We start from the raw sequence: 24,815 nt of genomic DNA, 5'->3' as shown, positions 1-24,815 counted from the left end.
CAAAGATAAACTAGTGAGTTGGCTGTTTAAATTCAATGGAACTCTAAAAATTCACTAATGTGATGGGTTCATTAAAATATTCATTGATAATTGATAAGTCCATCACCATATTAAGAATCTTTCCATTCCTAATCAGCTCAGCTCTCAATAAAACACTTAATATAGCGACGAAAGTCTCTGGTTTACTGTAGTGTTGCTGTTGTGCAGAGGCTATTCTTCATGAAAACAACAGTGTCATTTTAAATGTAGGAGATTAACATTATCATGCAGGTTATTTTAGCCTGGTTTCATCTGGAGATATGATCATACTCTTTGTCTCCTGCTACACTTGACAGCAGGTTGGGGCCCTCAGCCATCTTACATATCCACCTCTCTTAAGAACACCAACGGCCGGACAGAGACTAGACACCCAAATTCCCGCCTCTAATAAGAGACAAGCTGCAGAGTTCACCGGGCAATCATCCCTTGTGTTTGACCTGCCAGCTGCCTGCACTCTCCACACTGTAGCACGTCTTGCTCAGTTAACGGAAAGGATGATAGGGAGGACTGGAGGTATGGTGGGGCAGCGAGAGGGCGATGCAAAGCGTTAGGGACGTAGAACACAAGTTATTTCTTCATCTACAGAACTAGGAACCATATTTTAGTTCAGTCATGCGCTGTCCCAGTAACCCGAACCTCCCCTTATGCATAATCCCCTCTCTCACAGTGTGGCTGTTTGGCACATGTACAAACACACTGTGTCTCAGCTTCCTCCACGGCCCGTCGCTCCTCGCTGGGTGAGAAGCAAGGCTGGGTCTGGCTCCGAGCGATGCACATCGATTGGTACACACATGCCAATTAATTGGCCACAAGTAAGTCTCATGAGACAGATGATCACTGAACTTGTGTTGCAGCCTCTTCCTCATAGTAAGCATTCATTGCTGTCTTTTTGTTTTCCTCAGCAATAATTTTCCTGCAACTTTCAACATCTCTTCCAACCTCCTTGACAGATCTGGGTGACTGGCAGACATGAACTTTTTTTTCCCTTACAAACTAAAATAATCCTATATCGTAAAAATGCCCCTTTAAAATTGTGGGTTAGTATTCCCTAAACACAGAATAATTTTCTTTGCTTATTATGTATTAATATTTCCTCTGCCTGGAAACAGGAACCACGAGCACTTTGACACAGAGAGTCACAGGATGTTTCTCCACAGTATCGGACAGCTGTGTTGAATCAGCTCGTCCTTCCTTAGTGCCAACACACTGCGAATTTAACATGTGTGGCCTTGAGAAGATAAAGCAGTGCAGTGAGAGTACTGGGGCCAGCTGGCTTACAGTCTGTGCCCAGACTCCTACCTGGCGTTCCCTCCCGTATGGGGGAAGAAAATGCACACGAGCAGTTGGCAGCATTGCTGGCGATTCCTTGTCCTGCGTCATGGCTGTCACATGGACACAGCACAGGGGAGATAAGATGTGCAATGAGATAAGGTAGGATGTACGACATTAAGATACGTAAGTCACTGACAACCCGTTAATGAGCAGTGTTCTGGATCAAGTCCCTTGCAAAAAATGTTTCACCTGAGGACACCTGAAAGCACCCTTCTCCTCTCACCCCAGTCTGGTCTTGACAAGCCTGGCTTCAGCTCCTGACTGAACTAGTTTTTTGTGTGACTCTGTTAACTTTTCTACCCAAGGTGGATTTTATCTGTGTAATCCCTGTGGACCTTCTGACTTTGGTGGTACCAAGGAACCATTAACTATTAGGATTCTGTCATTTTCCTATTTCCCTATAAAATTCACCCTCATTTGTAAGATTCTTGTATTCTTATTGGATAAAAACCCTATTTAATTGAAAAGAAATTAATATTTTCCCCAGTTTTAATATGGTGCCTCTGGTCATTGTTATAGGGTGAAAAGGAATGAAAGAAAATGAAATGAGCTGAAAATTGGCCAAAGGGCAGGAAACAGGTGAACCGGAAGAGTCCAGAAAATTCAACATATTTTGCTATGGAAAAGCAGTTACTAGCAGAGGAGGGGATGAGGTGGGTAGAGGGTGTAATTTTGTGGTAAGAACTGTCATTTGCAGACGTTGCTTGGAGCAAAGCCACGCAAAGACAGTGGCTGCTCCCAAGCACGGGGAGCTTTTAGGCAAATTTTTGCTCTTGGCCCCAAACACCCACTATAGTATAGCTCTTCTTTCGCAGCAGTGTTTTATCTGTAACCCCGGCAGAGAGATACTGAAATCTGGCAGTGAATCCTGAGATAGAGTCAGAGGATCGTCAGGCTGAGAGGTTTCTGGTACCCCGTTCCTCCAGCGAGGTCCCTGGGCTGAGATCAGCGTTTGTAGCTTCTGTGTGGGTGAGGGGGATGTTCACACCATCTGCGAGAGGCATCTGACTGGTTTCCCTTGGTTCCCTGCGCAATCATTAGAGAGAAGCAGGCAGCCTGGAGAGGCGCTGGGAGCAAGTGCCTAACTGAGACACTGGCCAGCCCTGCGGAGGAGTGCACGGTTTGATCGTGTAGGGAGCCTTGCAGGATTAAGTATCTAAATAGGGAATCTCAGGTCAGATACTCCAAGGACAGGAATGAATAACACCTTTTTTCCAAACCTATTAGAGCCTTCCATATATTTCATAATTCTGATCATTGTTCACATCTTAAGAATCTCATAATTGGAAGGCACATATGAAAAATCTAATGCTAAAGCCAGGGAAATATGAATCACCTGAAAAGCTCTGAGGAAGTGAGGAAAATGAAGGATGAAAAACAAGTGTGGGGGGATAAGAGAAAAACAGCAAATAAAGAGGAACAGGGATGGGTCTAGTGACAAAAGGGCCTTGATCATTCACCTGGTTCTCAAGCTGAAAGGAAAATAAGTAGTATCTGTTACATGGAGCAGTGCTGCCACACAGCGACAAAGCTCTGAGCAGTAACTGCAAAACACTGCAGCAGCGATGACACTGGGAGCTTTACATTTAATGTCAAAGCTGGCTTGTTCGCCGAAGGAGCGCTGAATGTAGTTACGGGAGGCAGCAGCGCTGCCGCGTTAGGACCTAATCTGAGCCTGACTGGAGTGGCAGGTGTTGAGCCCGGTTCACAGGTTATTACAAAATATCAGTAGCAGCCATGGAGTTAAAGCTGGATTCAACTTCTTTCTTTTAGCAGAATAATCAATACTTTTTTTTAAAAAAAATCACTTTCTCTTAGAGCACAGGCAAAATTTTACTGATAGTCTGCTACACACTAATCCTATAGTCTATTTTTAATTACTACTTCTAGTAATTAAAGCCTCTCTAAAGAGAAGGCTGATGTATGATATATCTTTCTGTGACTAAAGCAAAGTAGAACAATATCTTTTCAAAGAAAATAAACAATGGTAGGACCTAAAGAAGGTTAGGTAGCAAAGTCATAAGAATTCCAGGCGTGGACAGAGTAAAAAGCCCTCAGCTTCATGCCCTTAGAAAATCCCAGCCCAAGTGAGTATTGTCCTGAAGTTTCTGTGCTATTTCTATCTTAATACCAATATAGAAAACATATATTGTCTAAGGATACAGCAAGAAATGTTGCATGGCAGCACCCATCACGTGGTGCTGGGACTCAGCTCAGAGCTCTGGCTAAACGGGAACAAAAATGCAAAATCTTTTTTCATCTTTTCTTTAGGCACTCCTGGAGGGTCCCACATCAGAGAAACCGTACTGCACTAATCTATCTCTCTGCTAGCACAATTCACAAAGCAGGAAAATAAATTACTTTTCTTGGCCTGGGTGCAGGAACAGAACCCTGGTCTCCCAGTTAGCCTGGAACTACTACACACCTGACTAGAATTAAGCAGTCCTCGAGTTTTAAAGGCGCTAAACCCCTCTGGCTCCCAGCGGGATCTGAATGCCTTCACCAGTGTTGAAAATCAGGTCAGAAGATCCTCTGGAAACGCCAACCTTTCATGAGAAATAATTTGTGTGAAACTCAGCTGAGGATGCGCCTGCCCCATGTTCTAATTTTTCATCACAGCATCCTGGTTAATAGGTAGAAGTGTCTTTATGTATATAGTTACTCATTTACATATGTGCATATATATGTTTTACATTGCAGCCTCATCCCAACAAGGTCTGCCTTTGCCCTGGGATGTGCTGGGATGACACCAACCATTGGGGTGATGCGGGTCCTCCCTCAAGGTGAATGTCCCGTCTGGGCTCCTGAGAGCCAAGGAAATAAAGGCACAAATAAACACTTGTGTTTCATAAAGAAGGGGATCCTGTATACTGTCGTTGTTGCCCACACATGCTATCCTGCACCATTAGAGTGGAGACCCCAGATTGCTTCATTGCAGTTAACACCTGAATTTCAAAACATCTTTTCCTAGAACAGCGTGATACCCTGAAAGTTTCTATAATGATCTAACAATGAAGTTGCATTATGTCCCTTATCATCTCCCTTTTTATTTTATGTGAAAGATCAATACAGTTAAAGGTTAGAAAAGCCCCGTCTGGTACGTGCAATCCTGGCTCCTTGTTGTCTCCAGTTGGAAGCGTGAGCTCAGCCATAACCACAATGCTGCTAACAAATGCTATAAAAAGGAAAGCTGTCTGAAATTGGAAATGTTTTTTCCAACACTTCCTCAGAAAAGGCAGCAGCAGGTCCGTTTAATGCACTGGGGAAGCTGCAGCCAAAAAAAAAAATCTGTAATGGGGGTGGGTGTGAAAGGAAACATGAGGTTGTCAATCAAAGTGAAAAAGAACAGAATTTCCAGGGAGCTGGAAACTCTATATGAAAAAGAAGCTTTTTGGAGAAGACAAAAAAAATTCTTTCCTTGGAGATGGACAGAAAAAGGACAAGACGATGGAGAAAGAGAAGGAACTGGGAGAAAAAAAAGTAGGATTGTAATTCCAGTGTGAACAAGGACACCGGTCAGAGTTGCAGGGGATTGAGGACTCCTCCCAGCACTAGCACACACATTGTGTTTTCTGTGTGCCAGCCTTTGTCACATCAAGCAGGGACTTTGAAAACTGCTGTGATCTATTTAAGATGATCTCGTTTTCATCTAAATGATCAGGTTTTTTGCTGCAGGTTCCTACCACATATTAAAAGTAAATTTTGGAAGAACTTTTCAGTGCATGACCATGAAATAAAAACAACCATGAGAAAATGAAAATGGGCAAGTGGGGGAAGCCTGGTGCAGATGTAGCTCTGAGGTCTGTCAGTGTCCTTCAACACTTTAAAATGTACAGAAACCCACTATCGCTGTTACAGTAGAGCCACAAAGCCCAGTGATCTGACAGGTCATTGATATTAGGCAATATAAAATCAGTAAGTAGAACGTGCATGCCAACACTAAACTGTTACTATCTGTATAAGTAAATATATTATTAAACACAAAATTCAAGTGATTCTTTTATGAGGTTGATGCTCAGAACTGAAAAGCCACAATTGCCACTATGGTCAGAAGAAGCTGCAGGGGTTCGACAGACACTGCTGAAAACTAGACACATTTGGGAACCTACACGTACTGTGCAAGAACTCACACGAATGGGGAGATCAAGAACCAGGAGCACAAATTTACATTTACAAGGAACATATGCTGGTGTCCTGGTTTCAGCTGGGATGGGGTTAATCTTCTTCCCAGTAGCTGATACAGTGCTGTGTTTTGGATTTAGTATGAGAATAGCATGATAACACACTGATGTTTTAGTTGTTGCTAAGTAGTGCTTACACTGGTCAAGGAGTTTTCAGCTTCCCATGCTCTGCTGGGCTCACAAGAAGCCGGGAGGGGGCACAGCCAAGACAGCTGACCCCAACTGACCCGAGGGATATTCCATACCACATGACATCATGCTCAGTATATAAACTGGGGGGAGTTGTCTGGGGACAGTGATTGCTGCTCAGGGACTGGCAGGGCATCAGTCAGTGGATGGTGAGTAGTTGCATCACTTGGATTTTTGCTGGGTTTTGTTTCTCTCTCATTGTTTTCCTTTTCTTTATTATTATTATTGTTATTCTTATTGTTGTTATTAAATTGTTCTTAGCCCAGGAGTTTTCTTACTTTTGCCCTTCTGATCCTCTGCCCCATCCCACTGGGGGTGGGAGGGTGAGCAAGCGGCTGTGCGGTGGTGAGCTGCCTGCCAGGTTAAACCACAACAGCTGGACATCCATCTGTTTTGTTTTAGGGTACCTACTGCTCTGCCAGAAAACGGAGTGCAAACAATGAAGACTCACGTGCATAAAATGCTTCAGTTTGTTTTCCCCTCATATTTAGGAAAGGGTACACGATATGCAGGTGTGATGAGAAAGAGCAGGGAATCATGACTGGGGCAGTCTGTATCTCCTGGAACAACGCTGCTGGGTCTTTGGGACCGTTGGCATCTCAGGGCAGAAGAGATCGTTCACTACCTGCCTCATCCGCACAGCTGCTTCTTTCCCAGGAGACTGCCTGAGCCAGGTGTGAAGAAAGAGAGGTCATTGCTCTTGCGAGTATACAGAGAACAGAAGAATGAAAGTGAGAGGTTATATTGCAAAGTGACATTTTCTGGAAGAACTATTTTGAGTAACTGGGGTCTGCAGATAGTTGTGCATCTCTCAAACTAGAAGGACTTATTATGCATCATACCAGTAGCTGGCAAAGAGGAGCTTTGGGGTTCACAGAAACATAAATGGGGAAGGATCCACTTCCCCAGATCCATCCTAGGCAGAGACATCATATAACCCCTTTTAGAAGCCTCCCGAGCTCTCTCTGAAAAAAGAACCCAACCAGATTTTATCCATGTAGATCCTATGGCAGGGCTGTTCCACAGTCTCCCTCCTCTAATGGCAGTATCTTTGCTCTTTCCTTTCTGGCTCAGATACGTTAATGTTCAGCGTACACCTGTTTGCTATAGTGCCCATATGGTTCCCTATCTTACACAGCTGTTTGCCGTCTCAGATTGCAAAATGCCTGTCTTCTGGAGACAGCAGTCATAAGTCCTTTCATATTTGTTTTGCTAGACTTGAGGAACAATGCTCCTCTCATCCCTCATAGCAGAGTCTCTGTTCTGTGCTGCATCTATTCTGTCTGCCCCTCTTTTAGGAGAGAACATCGGTGACCAGAAGCATATGCAATGATCAAGATGGTCAATGAATGCACCTGTATGTCCCTAAAATACTCTGAATTTTAAAATCACGTTAAAATCACGTTTAAATTTTTAAAATCACCTCATAAAATCACATTTGTCTGGGTTTGGTTTTTTTGGTTGGTTTTGTTTGGTTTTTATTTTTTGGATACGGACTACAGACTGACCCTGTGGAACCAATTAAAACACCCAAGGCCTTCTCCAGACCATTTCCAGATGAAAAAATATTGGATGAAGAAAGCTCCAGTGAATAAATTATGATCTTATTAGTTCCTGTGGTACTGGATTTCATCCCACACCCGTTCCTCTCGGCCTCAGAGGGCTCTCATCCTCTCTGCATAGCGTGGTTGGCCTCTCTGTTGACAGTTCATCCCAGCTTGGTGTCACTGACAGGTTTCCTCAGCACGGTCCTAATCTCGATCCCATGATCCCAGATGCAAATGCTCAGTGGAATTTGAAGAAATTATAGCAAAAGTCAACGTTTTCTGGCACGGCTCCGAGATCCCCGTTTCTGCACGCCGCCTTCCCACCCAAGCTTCCCAGCGCCGGGGCCCAGGAGCTCCCGCTGGCTCCACAGCCCCCGCGCTGGTGGGTCGGCTCTGAGAACGGGGCGGGCGGGCAAGGGAAGGTCTCCGAGGGCTTATTTCGCCGCCCGGGGGCAGGCAGGGGCCGTCCCCCCCGGAGCGGGGCCGCGGAGAGACCGCCCCGGGCCCGCCCGCCGCAGCGGCAGGGCGGGCGGCAGGCCCGGGGTGAGGGGGAGGCGCCCGCCTGCAGCCATGGCGGCCGCCCGGCTGTGGCGGCTGAGGAGGGCCCTGGCCGCGGCCTGCAGCACCGGCGCGGCGGCGGGAGGCGGGCGGCCGCCCCCGGCGGGGAAGCTGACAGTCCGGCGGCAGGCGGAGGGCGTCCGGTGAGGGGCACGGGGGGCGGGGGGCAGCGCCGCGGGCCCGTCCCGGAGGCTCTGGGTGCCTCTGGGGCTTCTTGCAGTAGTAACCTTCTGTGTGTGCAACGGCTTTGACAGAACCATTATCCTCAACAACCCGAGGAAGAGGAACGCCCTCTCCCTCTCCATGCTCCAGTCCCTCAGGGACGACCTGCTGCACGACGTCAAAAGCAAAGACCTCCGAGTTATCATCATTTCAGGTACTGCCGTCATTTAAGGCCGACAGAGGAGAAGGAGGGAGGGGAGGAGAAAAACCAATACACAGCTTAAACCGAAATCTGTCACAGAATTATGGAAAATTATATGGGAATGGACTTGGGTGTTGTTTTCCACACAGCTGGCCAGGAACACGCGGGGTACCCTATGTATGCCTTCACCCTGCAGACCCTGCTCTGCTGTTCTTAATTCCTCATTCTTGGGCACGGCATTAACAATTGGCTTGGGTTTTGTTATATTTTTGTTGATACTTAACATGTCTGAGAAGAAACACTGTAGAAACAGGTTTCAGAACGTCAGGCTTTCAGGCGGGTTATGCAGTGTGTTTACAGAGTCGATGAGCTTTTTCCCTTTGTAAAAACAGTCAGTAGATTAAATAATTGGCTTAAAACTGTATGTAAGGAATACCTTAAACAGAACAAAAGCCAGGTTCTAATGGTTATCAAACTAAAGAAATAACATTCCCAGATACAGGTTTCTTTGCAGGAACAGGCCGAGCTGGCACAATACTTGTCGCATTTGGTGGCAGCTATAGATTGCAGTGAACAGGGCTCACAAGGTTTCTTCAGATCGTGTCCTCTGTTCCGCTGCTCTAAGCCAAGATCAGCCTCATTATCTTTGCCACTGTTTTGTCAAAACTGTTTTTAAAACTCTCCAGTGAAGGAGAAATGATAATATCGATAGTGCAGTCACCCGTAACCTGCAGATGTAAAACATTACCTCTCAGAGCCTATTACAGTTTTCTTCCATTTAGGTATTAACCTGGAGAGTTCTTAAAGATAATGAAACTTGAGCTGTTCTTAAGCCATCTTTTTTTTCCCCCGCTATTTTAAGATAATCTTCCCCTGCCACCCTTCCAAACATCTTGGAGAAATAGGTTTATTAATTCAGGATGCTGCTGTTGCCTGTATGTAGAGGAAAACACTGTGTTTGTGCACATACAGACGAGCGTGGCAGTAAGCTAACTTCACAGGGGTGAGTTTAAATATATATAGTCAATGCTTCAAACAGCAGTTACAAATTTTGTTAAACACTTCAGGTTGTCCTTTGGGAGTTTGGGAGCACAATTTCTTTTGGGTTTTTGTTGTAGTTTAAGAAGAAATTGCTTGTTCCTGTTGATCTCCAATTCCCTTGCTGAATGGAATGCAAAAGAAGTAATCTCGAGAAAATAAAAGGCTTCTCAGGAAATGCGTTGAGTCTTTAACACAGACTTTGCAGTGGATTCTTCTTCAGTGAGGCACAAATGCAGATGTGATCGATTTCCAGATATGTGTTGCTGATCCCATGAGCTGACTGATGTTAATTGTGTGGTTATTTCTGCATAGACTGTGCCACAGTAACCTGGTCCGTAAGAAACAAATGCCTGGGTAAGGTTGTGTCCACATAGTTGTAGCTGGAAATGTCACACCCATACAAATATCTGAGAAGTTCTGAAGGATTCAAAAGCATCACATTGGTTTATTCTTATGGCAGATATCCTCATGACAAAGCAAAACTGTTGTAAAGATAGTGTACCCATACAGGGTGTTTTGATCGGAGCTGCCACTGGAGGCAAGCAAATCCAAAGCCTAGCTCCACAGAAGCCTGCTCTTTTGCTACCCAAACCCTGGACATGCTTTAGGGATTTTCCAGATGGCAGTTTTAGCAGTGGAGGAAAAGATGACCCAACAACCCTTCTGGTTCTCCTCTAGCAGAACAACTCTCTTGACTTTTGTTCCATTGTGGCCTTGAACACCATGACACAAAAATCTTGCTGCTTATTTAGTAAAAGGTAATCATTACTGCTGGGTTCAACCAGTAAGGAATAACTATATCTGTTAGCCTGAGAGCAGAGCGCTCCATCCTTGCTCCAGCTTACTAGTTTACATTGTACCAAGGAGCTGTTTAGTACAGTATCCTTCCAAGAAACTGGGCTTAGAGGTGTGCAATGCCTTATTTTTAACTAATTTAACTTGGAATGGAAGTAAAACTAGGCCTTTAAAAATACTTATGGGTGTTACTGTGGTTAAATGTTACATTGTGGCAATTTAAAGTTGTTACAAAACCCAGAACTATGTGTAAAACTCCCTCCCCAAGCTTGTTTCTGACCACTGACACCTCATTGACATACCGTTAGCTGGGGTGCTGATACCCCTGCTTTCTTGATTCATTCAGGCTGACTTTTCCTGAAATTCTTTGCAGCTGAAGGACCTGTATTTTGTTCTGGCCATGATTTAAAGGAACTGTCAAGTGAAGATGATGTGAAGCATCATTCAGAAGTATTTGAAATATGTGCAGAGGTAAGCAGTTCTTCTTAAGTGCCACCCCCTTTGCCCGGTATTAAGAACAAGCGAATATATTGGTTTAAGGAGGGACAGCATTACTCATCTGCTAGCTAAAGCACAGGCTGTTGCTCCAGATTCCTTGCTTTTTGCTGTTCTGCCACCTTCCTACCTGATCCTGGTAAAATTATGTTTTCCCTGGATTTCTCTACATGCAAATAAAAGAGCTAGAGTGCCAATGTGTGTGTCATCGATAGCGGGTCCAGTCATTGCGTGTTCCTTAGTTTAGCCACTGTTGCTTGCAGCTGAGTATTTGGGCAACCTCTTTCCTAGAATTCTAGGGATAACTACCTTCAGATCACTTGTGATCAAAAGTTCTTCCCAGCATCTGGCTAATAACTCAAGACCAGCTTAAATATCAAGTGGACAATGTGAAAGTAAGATCTGAATACATCTCTGACTTGGCGGTTGCGCAGTCAGCAGACCATGCACATTCTTGTTACAAAGGCTCAGACCCAGAGGTTGGGAAGCTGAAGTGAATCCTGGAGCCTTTGGAGAGGATGGCAAAAACCCCTTTGATTGTAACAGCGCTAGAATTTGGCCCCTAATCCTGCTCAGGGTGACCACGGAAAATGATTTGAAACCTTTCATTCTAGTTGCTCCAGTCATAGTGATCTCAGTACATGTTGGCAAGCCCATATTTAACAAATCCTGTAAAAATCATGTGTGAAACTTACCACTGAAGGCCCTGCCTTCAGTGTAATGTGAAGCAATCATCCTGGCAGCTTTGCCTGGGTTTCATCGTGGTATGCTGGTCACAGAGCACAAATATGACTGAATGACAGGTTAGTTACTTCATCAGAAAGGAGCCAAGGTCCAATAGTTCTGCAGCCAATAGTTTGATATTGGTTTTGCAGTTGCAGGGCAGAATACCAGGGAGTTGTCAGTGTAAAAGTGAATCACGCAGCTTCTGGGTCACAAAACAGGAAAGATCAGGCAGAAGAAAATGTGAAACTTATTCCATATAGCATGAAATCAAGAGTTGGTAAATTTCGCACTTTAAGGACTAGAAGAGTTTAAACTGTGCTATATGTATACCTAGCATTGTGGCTATATTCAGGATTAATGAGTAGTATAGCAAGCTTAACTTGGATTAATAAAGAGAAATAGCAAAAAAGTAACAGAATGTCAGCACTTAGAGTTAAAAACAAGCCTAGTGTTCTTTGTGAGAATGGTGCCTTACTGTATTGTAAATTTAGTAAGGGAGCGTTATTACAAATTAAAAATGGTGTACCGATTTCAGGTGGATATTCCTGAGACCATGACATTCAGAGGCAGGGAGACACTCAAAATGCAGCTGGGCACAGTCCAGGACAACCTGCTGTGCCCAGCCTGCTCGAGCAGGGGGCTTGGACTCGATGACCTCAAGAGGTCACTGCCAACCTAAATGCTTCTGTGAACTTGGCAAAGCAAGGTCAGGAAGAAATTAAATACAAAAGATGAAATGGCATTTGAAGTGATCCCTTTTCTGATGTTCACGGTAGCAGTAAGTGCTTTAAACTCTACCTGAGTATTTCTAGAGGGATTTAAATTTCTTATAAATCACAATTCACTGTTATCCCCACAGAGGAAGAAGGGCTTACTGTGAAATAATAATGGCACTTTGCAGGCAAACAGAAATAGAGAAATTCACCTAGGCTTTATTTAGGATCAGAACTAATATCTAAATTTTAGTTGTCTAGTAGAATAATTTACTTTTGCTCTTTTTTGGTCAGTAGAGAGAAAGGCACTTTTGAGGGCTTCCCAAATGGGATCGTGTCTTCCTAAATTTCAATACTTAAGTAGAATGGATCATACCCTAAACAGCATGCCTACAGCACTGTGGACTAGGGGGTCTTGGCTTCTACATCTCTCTGTGACTGGTGACCTTAAGCAGATCATCTCTGCAGCTGCTACACCCCTGCTTCCCCATGCATGTAACAGTGTTAGAAATACTATGTAATGCAGTATCTGAGAATTAAGTACATACAAGATTGAGACAGCTGAGAATATCACTTCTCCAGAGGCTTTTCAAATGCAAAACCATAAGTACCAGGGGTTTTTTTGGAGAAGCAATTGACTTTGAATTTTTATAACCACAGGAGTACTCTGCAGTTGTTTGTCTGCACACATGCACGTGTTGTTACTCTTCTGTTGTCTGCTTCTCAAGATCCACTGAAAACTTGTTTTTAAACAAAGACTGGAGACAAAGACTGATTGAATTCAAAACTGAATGTAGGTAACTTTACTTAAGCAACATAAAATTTGCTAGACTTCGTCTACTGGAGAAATTGAAGTAGCAAATGAAAATGTGCTAATACGAGGTTTGGTGTGGTTTGTTTTTTTTTTTTTTAATCCAGATAAAGACTCTAATCATTTAACTAGCATTTTCTATCTTCAGGCATTAAAATTAGGTGAGTTTGTTGATTCCCACTGTATGGAAGGAGAACCTCAGTTAGAAAAGTTAAGACAAATGCATCTTTCTTAACTTCAGCTATCTGAAGTTGGATGTCCAACCTTCAAGAATTAACAGAGAGAGAGAGCGAATGAAAGAGTGTGGTTTTGCATCTTATGTCTAATGCAAGCAGGAAAAATTGTTTCCTGGCAGGTAAGTCTCTCCCTGGAATGCAGAGTAAGCCTAGAAAGACAGCTAATGGTCGCGTTTGGGTGAGATCAACCCAGGCTTGAGATCATGCAGAAACCAGCAACAGGCTGGTTTAATTTATTGGGACAGAGATTTCTATTAAGTGAGTTTTCTGTTACGGGGCAAATGAAGGTGGGGATGGTGCGTCTTGGGTTTGCATCTTCCCACAGCCAAGAACAGCAGACCTGCAGTGCAGAGGCACCCAGGCTCCATAAAGGTTTGATAACGAGTGTTTCTGCCTTTCATTTCTGTGGTTTCCGTTTCCACTGGAGTTAGCGGGACCGGCTCGCGCTCCCTGAACACAGCTGAGCAGGTACTGGAAGAGCAGTGGTCTCGTCCATTGAACAGGTTTCACAGAGAGCTTATGTCTTTTACTAAACTCCAGTTAATAATGCTGAAAGATGCCACACATCAGGTGTGTGAAGCAACTGCACGTTTTAGAACAGCCAGTGCTTAAACTTCAGGGACTAATAGACCACTTTCTTTTGTGCATGCAGGTTATGACTTTAATCCAGAAACTTCCAGTACCAGTGATTGCCAAAGTAAATGGCTTGGCTACAGCAGCCGGCTGTCAGCTTGTGGCAAGCTGTGACATTGCAGTGGCGAGTGAGAAATCTCAGTTTGCTACTCCTGGAGTAAACATTGGGCTGTTTTGCTCCACACCAGCTGTGGCCTTGGGCAGATCTCTTCCAAGAAAGGTAGGCTTCCCTCCCACATACTCTTTGTAATTTTTTCAGGAAGTAGGCTCCCATGTTAGGAGTTTTAGTTCCGTTGCCTAAACTTTATTTTCCTGCACCACAACATTCAAAATACTTCACTGCAACAGACATCTTCATAACTCTTTGGGCTGGGAAAAATAATAAAGGGGTGAATTCCGTTTAGGGAAAGCAGCTCCCTACTGATGCAATTCCAACCAGCATGAACTTATACCAGCAGCACACCAGCTCAGCAATCCCTTTCCTTTCCAACAGACAGCCCTGTACTTTAGACAATGATGTTGTCCCCTGATGAGGAAACCCCTGAAGTTCAGGATATCAATCCCACTGAGGTATCAGTTCTTGCCAGGCAGTGACATTTCACTGCCAGCATGATCTGCCCTTGTGTAGATCAAGATGCTCTAAATAGCATCTAAACCCCTCTTGTACTTTCTTCCTGCTTCATTTCCTACTGATTGTGACTACACATCTCTCACTGCATAAACAATGGTACAATCTGTAAAGCTTCTGTAACTGAGAAGAGAAACTTGAAGTTCTGACACAGCTGGATTCAAGCGGACAAACTTTTCAAGCCCAGTAGGGCTCTGGACTTAACTGCACAAGTCCCGTTGCTGGATGGGAGCTTCAGCTTTAAGTTTCCCATCTGTAAGGCCATCCTGGTCAAGGATAGTCTGTCTGGGGAGGGGTTTGCCCAAGTATGCCATCGTGTACAGTTACAACTGCTTCTGAATTAGTATTTCTGGGGTTTATGATTACCTTTTTAAAACATGTGGGATATACTTTTCTCTGTGATGTTTTTCAAAGTAGCAAGAACATTCCCTACAGTTCTCAGGATTACTGATTTTACCTTTTATCAAATGAAATGTTGCCATTGTTTGTAGCTACCAGAGCAAAGATACTAATGAGGATGGTCAGCTCTTATGATTCGGGGCATTGGTCAATTGCATCAGGAGTCATGGGGAAAAAATTATTACTGGTATGTAGCATTTAATAGCTACTGAGTATTCGTGGCAATTTTTAATTTGAAACCTCAAGTACAAGATGCAGGAAGCAGCACAAGACTGAAATAGATGCGGCTGTAAGGAGGATATATTTAAAAACGCCCTGACCAAACTTAAAGTAAGGCAGGTATTTTCAAAAACTACCCACTGATCTAGCAAGTCTTTATTTATCATTATAGGCCCAGCTTAAAATACGAGTTCAGTCATTTGACATTGTGGACCATCCACGCCTCTCTTAATTGCTTCTGCAATCACTAGAGATTCTGGGCTTTTGAAAAGAAACCCAGAGGTGTCAGCCTAGGACAGCTGCGGTCCATCAGCAGGTTTGAAAAAAACGACAGCTTTAGACGCAGTCCTTCTCTTTGCTGAAACCTCTTTAATGATTCCTTGGCAGTTTAAGAGGCCAAAAGATTTAAATCTTACGTTGGTTAAAAGAGTAACTTGTCCTTGAAGGAGGAAGCTGAAATTCCCCAAACAAACCAAAGCAATAGGGCAGCTGAATTGACTTGATACAATGTTTTTTCTTGTTCAGGTGGCATTAGAGATGCTTTTCACAGGTGAACCTCTTTCTGCCCAAGAAGCTTTAATGCATGGGCTTGTCAGCAAGGTGGTACCAGAAGACAAGCTGGAAGAAGAGACCATGAAAATCTCTCGCAAGATATGTGAAAGCAGCAAATCTGTCCTGGCACTGGGGAAAGCCACCTTCTACAGGCAGATGGCGCAGGACCTTGATGCTGCTTACAAAATGACTACTCAGGTCATGGTAGACAATTTGACTTTGAGAGATGGGCAGGAAGGTATTGAAGCCTTTATTCAGAAACGTAAGCCTGTCTGGTCACACTCTCAGGATGAGAAGAAATGAATCTTGTTTCTAAGCTAACCTTAGCTGTGCTTTATGATTCTTCACGCAGTTGCCTTTGGGAGCTATTTTTTTGTTCTTACTGGAAGTTAAATTTCTCTTTTGCCAAAGACACAATAAATTTATTCTAAGTATATAATAAATGTTAAGAAAAAATCAAACCAAATGTTTTTTTTTTTTTCAGCAATGAACTTAATCTGTGGTTTTAGAAGAAACTCCGTACTGCAAAAATCAGTTTCATTTGTCCCAGTTTACTTAGGGAATCACAGGGACTGGGAGAGAGCTCAGATCACCCTGTTCAGTACCTGTCCCCATAGTTCTGGGTGAGAATTGCCAAGAATTGCCATTTATTGTTATTAATATAGAATCAAAGGACTTGGGCACATTCCAGAGCTGATGGTAGCACATATCATAACGGATTCCAATGCTGCTTATATGTAACAAACAGAAGTCTGTAACAGTAGTCCATTGCTCCTTACAAAAATACCTGCTTGTGACCTGTATGTATTACTGGTTTGTCTCCCTCAGCAAATCCTGGTTTTCCACCATCAGTTCAAGACTTGTCCCACCTCTAGAGAGTTTTCCTGATTACTCCAGTGACACTGAGCATGGCTTGGGCATGTTTATGTTCACAAAGCCTGTGGGCTTCAGCAGGGATTCTCACCTGGCAGTGTTTTGACCCAGCTGTAATTTTCAGGCTGTACCTCTTCAGTTTATCACGGAATCTTAGATGTTTTAGTTGGAGAGTCCATCCGTATTCTTAAAACTGGGCTTCTACCAACACTGGAGCAGTTCAGCCATGGATTTATGGTCTTGACAACCTCCAACAGCAGGGATTCAGCTGCTTCTCTGGGTAATCTGTTACAGTGCTGTGCAACCCTCCTGGTGAAATATTTTTTCTTTATCTCCAGTCTGAGCCTTGAAGCAGCATTTTTTTGGCCATTGCCCCTTGTTACGTTATCTGTCATTAAACAACCTTCAGCTCCTTTATCTTTGTAACTCTCCTCAAGCAGTTACAGGCTGCAGTTAGACCATGCTTAGACGACTCTGTGCTAGACTGAACGACCCCAGCTTCCTCCACCCTCCTCATAGGTCACGTTCTCTAGGTAACCAGCTTGGTAGCTCTCCAGTGGACCAATTCCAGTTTCTCCATATCCGTTTTGTACTGATTTTGCCAAAACTGGACTGTGTTCCAAATACGGCCTCACCAGCGCTGAGCAGAGGAGAACAAAATATTCCCTCCATCTGCTGGCTGCTTCCAGCCAGTCAGTATTGCTCAGTATGCATTTTGTCTTGTTTGTGCTGTGAGTGCACTGTTGGCTCATATTCAGCTGGGCATCCACTGCAAGCCTGGTTTCAGCAGGACTGCTGCTCTGCCAGCCAGCTCCTATCCTGTACTGGTGCTTGGGGTTATTCTTCCCCAGGTGCAGAACCTTGCATTCCTCCTTCGATTACGGTTCTTCTGGACTGAAGCTGGGCCATTTTTTTTGTCAGCCGTTGCCCCAATTTCGCATCATCTGCAAATGTGCTGAGGATGTATTGCTGATGACATGGGCGATAGGAGCCTCAGTATCAATGCATGGTGATCAACATGGGATGGCCTCTCAGCAAAGACATTTTTTCTGAAGTTCCACGTAGCCTATTCATGAAGGCTCATCCATTTCATCCTTAAATAGGCATCTAAGAAAGACCAGGTGAATCACTGTATGGATGGGCCTTTTTTTCTTGGTTGACATTAAAAGTAGCCTAAAGCACTTAGCTCAGACTTAGTTATCTTGAGTTAGATCAGATTAATCCTTCCTACAGCTACTAAAACTAACTGTGGAAGTATCATGAATCAAGAAGGATGTTTTTAAGGTATGTTTGCTCCTGTGTCCGTGGTTGCCTGTCTGTATGAGTGTAGTTCATTCCTCAGTTCTCCTCTGGATTGAATCAGATTAAGTCCTAGGACAGTTCTCTCCAGGGATCGATTACTCCCAGGCAGTATGGATAGTCCACATGAGCTTTAGCTCACTCTGCCCTTCACAGTGCCCTGACAGTATCCCCATAGGCCTTGCCTAACACCCCTGAGCATCCTCAGCATCGTGCTAAAGCCCACCCTGCTGGCATGACTGCCTGTTATTTCAGGCACTTTGAACTGAAAAAGTACTGCAATGAAAAGTCAGTGCTTTTGTCTTTGGGCCGTGAAGGTGCTGCATGGAGGTGGAGGAGAAGCGCAGGCCAAGTGCTAGGCAATGCAGTTGCTGCAGGTCTACTTCAGAACGACCTAAACAGGAGGGCCACCCTGGAAAGGCTGCTGGTGGTAGTGTCAGCCTCGTTCTTGTCCCCCTATTATGAGAAGTGCTCTCATGGTTCAGTCAGTCTGCCTCCCATGTGGTAGCAACAGGCTGGACTCTATCAGGTGCACTGCTGGGATCAAGGGGTTGAATGACACTTTTCTTCCTGAGTAGCAAAATGAAATTGTTATTCATTATACTGGAGCAAGACCTGGACAGTTTGGAGCAAAAATCAGCCTCTTTTCTTTCTGACTGGCCTGCACATTTTCATTCAAACCAGCGATAGAGATCCTTGTATCATTTATACATATACAGCCCCACAAAGCAATTCTCTTTCCATCTATGATGCATAGTCAGGATGAAGATAACGCAATTTCCTGTTCTGCTGCTATTTTTAATTTGAGGAATGGAAACCTAAACTTGAATTCACCATTAAAAATATTTTGTTTCTATGGGAATGTGAAAAATGTGGATCATTGGGAATAGTTGTTTTAGAAATATTAACTTGTGTTGTTGCCACTAGGAAAGATGGGTGAGTTTTATATAAACTCCCATAGTTTATATAGGTTAGGAACAGCCTTGAGCAGTGTTTATGAGACAGAAGGGTTAAATCTGGAGCCCAGTAACCTTCATCATGTCCTTTTTAATGCAGTAGGATGCTGCACTTAGGCTGTTCCCACATGCTGCTCTAAAAGCATTAGGAAAGAGTAAATTGTTTTTAAAAATATTTATATTTAATGGCTATCTTGCAACTACTCAGCAAATCTCTACTGGCTTTTTTGTTCCAGGCTTTTAAAATAAGTACATTATCTGATTTTTGCACAATGGTGCTCTTTCCGACTAACTGCAGTAATAAAATGGTTTCACTGGCCATGTTAAAACATGAGTGATAGTTTAGATGAGCACATTCTTCCAGATATTTAGAAATTCTCCTTCTGCAGTTGATTGCCATCTACACAGGATGGGGTTTGGCATTATTATTAACTCCTGGTTATAATTTTTGAAGAAAAAAAAATCTGCATTTAAAAAGAATAATTATTTCATTTGAAATAGTTATACTGCAAAGGAATCAAATTCTGGTCATCTTATACCTACACGTGGATTCCCTGAATTTGACTGGCCTCGTGAGACACTAGTATTACAGAGACATACAGGTGTCCTTAGCATTATTCACTGGGAGCAGATTGACATTAATGGAAGTGCTATGTCAAGTTAAGAACCAGTGTACTTCAGCAAGACAAAATGGTGATGGGAGGGGAAGTCGACTATCAAAAATGGTCTTCTCATTGTTTATATGACAGGCAGAGGGTAGGAGTGTTACCTTATCCCTGGCTTTCCCTTTATAAGACGAAACACCACAATGCCTCGAGGTCCTTCGCAGATCAAATCCGTGGAAGTTGAGGAAGCACAGCGCTTCGGACGACTGAGTTCAGATCCTTCAGAACACTGCTTTTCTAGGCCTGTAGTCTTTTTCATTCTAATTCACAGGCATGACAAATGTTTGTGTTGTACTTTCAGATCTTGAAGAGAAAAAATATTTATGTTTTCACTCAGTTTTCACTGTATTTGTTTGTACTATTTTATTCAATAAAGTAATTATATAACTAGTAATCATCAGTTCCAAAAATTATGGCATCCACAGGAACATCACCCTCTTGCTTGAACCACTAGACAGAAAAGCTTCAGAAGGTTTTTACAACATTCTTGCACTGACCCCTGTGGATTGACAGAGACATAATTTTTCATTTCTGACTTGTGTGGGATTTTTATTTTTGCTTACATCTCCCTCTGTTGTTTAATTTAACAGATTTATAGGCTGTTCCTGGGAAACAGACTGGCTCCAGAATTGTTAATTAAGTTCTACAGCCAAGAAACAGCAAACCAAATGATAGATCGGGAGCCCTACCACTGTGGCTATCTGCTGCCTGAGGAGAGAGTTTGTCCCAAAATAGCAAGGAGTCTATCCCTTCTCACCCCATTCATTTTTATTAAAGAATCTGCTCTGCAGTGATGTCTGCCAGGTAATTAGCCTAGTTTCAAGTGGCCCTAATAGCATGTGGCATGCACTCAGCCTTCTCTGTAAAATAAGTACAATTCCGTCTGTGAACAGCATCTAGGATGCAGCTTATCGCTGCAAATGACAGACAGGGACACATTTTCTATTTGTATACCCCAGAATAGCTGGAATGGAAACTGGTCAAGAAAATGCAAGCAAGGAATTGCCAGAATGAATGTAATGAACTGTCCAGCCGCTGGCCTCAGAGTCCCTGGAGGCCTTAGAAGAATGGCTTTGAGCCTTTACCTGGAAATTTTAGAAAAGGCAAATCTGGAGGATACAATCAGATTGCTTGTGATGTAGATTCAGGCTCCCCTCATGAACGAGGCAAACAAACAAGCCGGGGTGCAGCGATAGAGTAACGCTCGGCACAAGGGTGTTCCTAATTGATGGACAAGGCAACAATCTGCCTCAGCACATCACTCGGGGGATACATGCTGAAGATAAACAGACAACTCGGGTGATGGGCAAGGTATTTACACCTTCCATGTTACGCCGAGCCAAAGAACAGAATGGGACTTTATATAAGCTTTTGTATAAATTTCATGGGGTTTTCTTAAGGCCACCCAACCCAGAATTCAGCAGACTGGGTAAGAATTAGCTCTGCGTTGGTTTGAAGTAATCTCCTGTAGCTGTGGAGGAGAAAACTTGGACATATGTACTACAAAGGCACAAAAAGCTGGATGTGGTTAACATTAAAAATACATGACTAACTTATTGGCAAATGTCAGCAACATAGTTTTTACCATCTAGCTCGTGATTTCTGAGCATTTGGATGGCAACACTGTGCCCTTCACAGAATTGCCTTTGGGTAGTTCTTAAATTGTCATTCCTGTATTGCAGATGGGGAAATTGAGGCCAAATGTGCTCTGCCTGAGGTCTCACGGTGAGCCAACGGCACTGTAACAGTGGCACCCAGAATGCCAACACCTGCTTCTTGTACTTCTTCAGCCACAAAGTTTTCAGTGAAATCAGCAGAAATGCAAGATGGCTGCATGCCCTGGAGAGACTGCAAAGGCTTCTGAACAGGAATTATGAGCTACTGCATCAAAGGCCCCAAGCTTGACATTTATTGGCTTTTTGATGAATGTTGGGGTAATTTTACTGTCAACAGTTTCTCGTTAGGAGCCTGGCAATGTCCTTTCTGACCATAATCTTGCTTAGTATCACATGGGGTTGCTACGAAGAGCAGAGATTTTATGTAAAACCCATCTATCTCTGTAGCTGCAAAATTTTCTAATAATTCTACATTTAAATAATCTCATGGAAATGCTGGAAATGCTGGCTGCCTTCTCTAAGCAATAAGAAGAATAGACAAATGGTTAAATTTCCATGAAGACCTAAAGCTATAGGACAAATCTCATACTGCAACGAGTAGGATTCATTTGTCTTGATTTCACTGGCATTGCACCTCAATTATACTATTTCTGAATTTAGCCACTGCGTAATGCATCCCCATCCTGTTTTACACTTGCAAAGGAGGGAAAAAAAACCATCAGAACTGTACCTTTCTCACTCTCCACTGTGTGATATACCATTTCCTGGCTGCTTGTTGTTCAGTATTAGGATTTATTTTTGTCAAACCCATAGCTTTTATGAAAAGAAAATAGTAAAACTGTACTCCTAATACCATGGTGTATTTGGAAAATTCATTAACCTCTGATGTGGCCAACTGTAGTAATTTTCATGATATGACTTTAAAAACATTAATAGTTATTTAAAATATTTGTATCCTGGAGCTGTGATACTGGGAGCATCACAGGGTTATTGTATATTTTATTGATTATGTTTGTTATAGACAAAAAATTGAAAACAAAACCAGATGATAAAATAACAAACTGAATTTATACCACTAAAATTTAAGCCAAATTGATAAATTTGATTCATGACTGTTGTTCATAGCTACCTAATACAAGAGACTTTATTTTTCCCTCGTAAGGTAGGACAGTGTTTTTAGCCTCCTAAAACCAAAACTTGTAATGCTGTGGAGTTAACTGAAAATAAGACACATTCCTGTAGCCTAGATCAAAACACAACCAACTCTTTAAACTAACTTCCCAACTCTTCAAACTAACTTCCACAGCAGTGAAAGTGAAGCTGTTGGACTTAAGACAAATATAGGTACTGATGTCATCCACCGGTTCTGCTGAAGGAAAGTCACCTCCTGGAAAGGCAGAACAGGTACGGATGGCAACGTCTTACACTATCTGCAACTTGGCTCATTAGAGCCGTGTGTCACTGAGGTCTGATGTAATGGGCCATGTCTGAGAGGGCGGAAGCTCCAACCATGGTCTGCTTTCTGAAGGAGTTTTTAAGGACAAATTAACTGCAATAAGAGAACGTTGACATTCAGGCTGCCTCAGCTGCTGATGACAGAGAAGGAGGTAGTTAGGTCTTCCAAAGTGGCACCCAGGTTTTGTTCCAGCTCTCCTATAAACAGTTACAGTGGATGAAATAATTTTTGGAGAGATGAGCAATGTTTTCCCTGTCAAGTCTGCACTGTCAACATCAAGGATAATGAGATACATACCTGCTCTGCCTTTTCCACTTCCTGGCCCAAAATTGTTCTCAGTGTAGACACCAAGTGATGCTTCTGGAAAGAAACAACAAAGGATTAGTAAAATGTATAGAGAATATGGGGAAGAAGAAAGTAAATGAACACATGAAGTCGTTCTCCTAATATGGTCTTCAGTCTAGATATGAATGTTTTGTTTCTTGAACCTGTTTAATGAAATACACCCTTCATGCCTTTACACCTTCATCATCTGTTATTGAAGGGAGTTAATCCTATAACAGAAATCTCCATTCTGAGTGTTAGGATGTAGGATAAATACAGACATGGCGAATACTTCTGAGTTAGTCTACCTTCTCTATCAAGACCTCACTAGATTAGATTAAAAATATTTTTTAAATAGTGTGCTTTTTCTTGCTTTTTTGGTTTTGAGTCCTTAGTGTGAAGCCAGAGCTACTATTCCATTTTTTTCTCTCCCTCCTGAGGGTTTGGGGTTTTTTTAATGAATGCTGAGATTCTTATATAAGTACACAAAACTGGAAAACTTTACAAACAACCACATATCACAGTTTAACAGCTGGTAACACTGCCATAAATACTGGAACTGGGGAAAGCACCAGGTTTTAATGCAAAACCTGTAAGCAATGAAAGAGACATAGCAGGTGACAGAGCAGGGTAATGAGAGAATTTGGTTGTCTGAAACAAGGCCCTGCAGGAGAAATACTCCAGAGCACCCACGCAGAGGACTGGAAGACTGACCTAGTTTAGCCCTTTTTCATTGGGACCAGCAAGAATATTCATGCAAGGACCAGGAGCCCCTTATTCATTAGCCTCAGGTTATTAGTTATCAATATTATTACTTATTGTTGCTATTATTATTACTATAAACTACTTCATACAGTGACACCGCTACAGTTCAGGAATTTAAATTTCAATGTGTCGTCCCCATAGTTGGGCTTTGAGTCTGGTCTTAATTGCTGAAATCCAAAGCTTCTGCTGCTTGAGTTGGGGAAAAGCATTTGTCTGGCAGCAAGAGCAGACTTTCATCCATTTACACAGCCTGTGAAAAAACAAGTAGTACCATGTACTCAGCATGGCAAAACAAAAGTTTTGAAGATAACAGTCCTTGTGTTTGCTGTCTGTGGATATTCCTATAAGCTTTTAGTCTTTTTCCACATGAGTACTTATTCAGAGCAGACAAGCCAGGAATACTTCCATGGACAGCCTGAAGCCTTTATGAGGCACTGGATAGTTGAAATACAACATGGATTTATTCAGCACTCCCAACTACCAAACTAGAAAAATCCGAACAGTAGGTTTACCGCAGCAAAAGTCCTAGTACAGAGCTCAGCAGCAATTCATAGGCTAAAAAGAATTGTTAAAATGTCCTAGACCCTTCTGTCCTTTTCATCACCGTGATATTTAAATACATTCCTATAAGCCATGTGTTAGATAATTCTGAAATGTAAACAAGAGGAAAAACAGATTTCAAAACCCTGGACCTAAAAAAAAACCAAACCTGGGATTCACTTCCTGGCTTTCTCACAAAACTCCAGCATGACCTTGGGCAAGCTGACAGAGGCAGAAAAGAAACGTGACTGTCTAGTTCAACCTCCTGTTTATCATAGGTCATTTCTTCTTGGCCTGCTTATCCCAAAATGATATTTGGCTGAATTGCAACTTTGGTTGAGCCTAGGAATTATCTAAATTTGTGAGGAAAAAAAAGAAAAAAATAAGAAAAAAATAAGATGCCAACAGTGTGATCCATTCTCCTTGCACTCAGAACTTGTGGCTTATTTCTGCTTTGAATATATCTGACCACAGATTCCAGGCAGTGTAATAAAGCTGCCTTTTTGTGGGCACAGCTACATCTTTCAGTGTCTCAGCAACCTATGTGTAAAATGGGGCTGATCATTCTTTTTTTTTCCGCTTTGCTTTATCTGTCTGGTCTCTGTAGACCGCAAGCTCTCCAGGGGGAAACTGGCTCTCACTATGAGTGCACTTGGTGCCTTGCACAACAGCTTAGGCCGGACGCATCTTTGATAAGGGATGATTGATATGTAGCATCTAAGTTACAACAGTGAGAAAGACATTAAAAATCAAGCACTAAACCTCAGAAATACCTGCCTGAGGGAGGTTCCTTCAGTTTACTAGGGATCCTCAGAAATCCTTGTTTGCAGTACAGCGGAAAATACATGATTTTTAAAATGATG

The 24,815-nt window shown here is 42.9% G+C and overlaps 1 protein-coding gene and 2 long non-coding RNA genes across 5 annotated transcripts in view; 2 read left to right on the top strand and 1 right to left on the bottom strand.

Moving 5' to 3' along the window:
* The window catches only part of LOC142051902 (uncharacterized), a 32,461-nt gene that overhangs the window by 6,372 nt on the left and 1,274 nt on the right, over nucleotides 1-24,815 (bottom strand). For 2 of the 3 annotated variants that reach the window (XR_012658671.1, XR_012658672.1), the window contains exons 2-3: nucleotides 22,621-22,683; nucleotides 19,356-19,554 (exon numbers count right to left, since the gene is read on the bottom strand). This is a non-coding gene — a long non-coding RNA (uncharacterized LOC142051902). Of the gene's footprint in view, nucleotides 1-15,900; nucleotides 18,201-19,355; nucleotides 19,555-22,620; nucleotides 22,684-24,815 lie in introns of those variants that run through there. The other variant, XR_012658670.1, reaches the window with a different exon arrangement.
* LOC142051901 (uncharacterized) lies at nucleotides 1,246-7,351 on the top strand. The gene is made up of 4 exons (XR_012658669.1): nucleotides 1,246-1,470; nucleotides 4,072-4,154; nucleotides 6,233-6,443; nucleotides 7,040-7,351. It is a non-coding gene; the product is annotated as an uncharacterized LOC142051901 (long non-coding RNA).
* On the top strand, nucleotides 7,855-15,924 carry ECHDC3 (enoyl-CoA hydratase domain containing 3). Its single transcript, XM_075081613.1, has 5 exons — nucleotides 7,855-7,989; nucleotides 8,101-8,222; nucleotides 10,420-10,517; nucleotides 13,680-13,880; nucleotides 15,432-15,924. The coding sequence occupies exons 1-5, from the start codon at nucleotides 7,859-7,861 to the stop codon at nucleotides 15,759-15,761; spliced, it is 882 nt and encodes a 293-aa protein (XP_074937714.1). The 5' UTR covers nucleotides 7,855-7,858; the 3' UTR covers nucleotides 15,762-15,924.

This window comes from Phalacrocorax aristotelis, chromosome 1 (assembly GCF_949628215.1).
Source record: "Phalacrocorax aristotelis chromosome 1, bGulAri2.1, whole genome shotgun sequence".
NCBI classification, from domain to species: domain Eukaryota; kingdom Metazoa; phylum Chordata; class Aves; order Suliformes; family Phalacrocoracidae; genus Phalacrocorax; species Phalacrocorax aristotelis.
The sequence above is the reverse complement of the archived record's forward strand: the minus strand, read 5'-3'. Positions and strand labels throughout refer to the sequence as shown.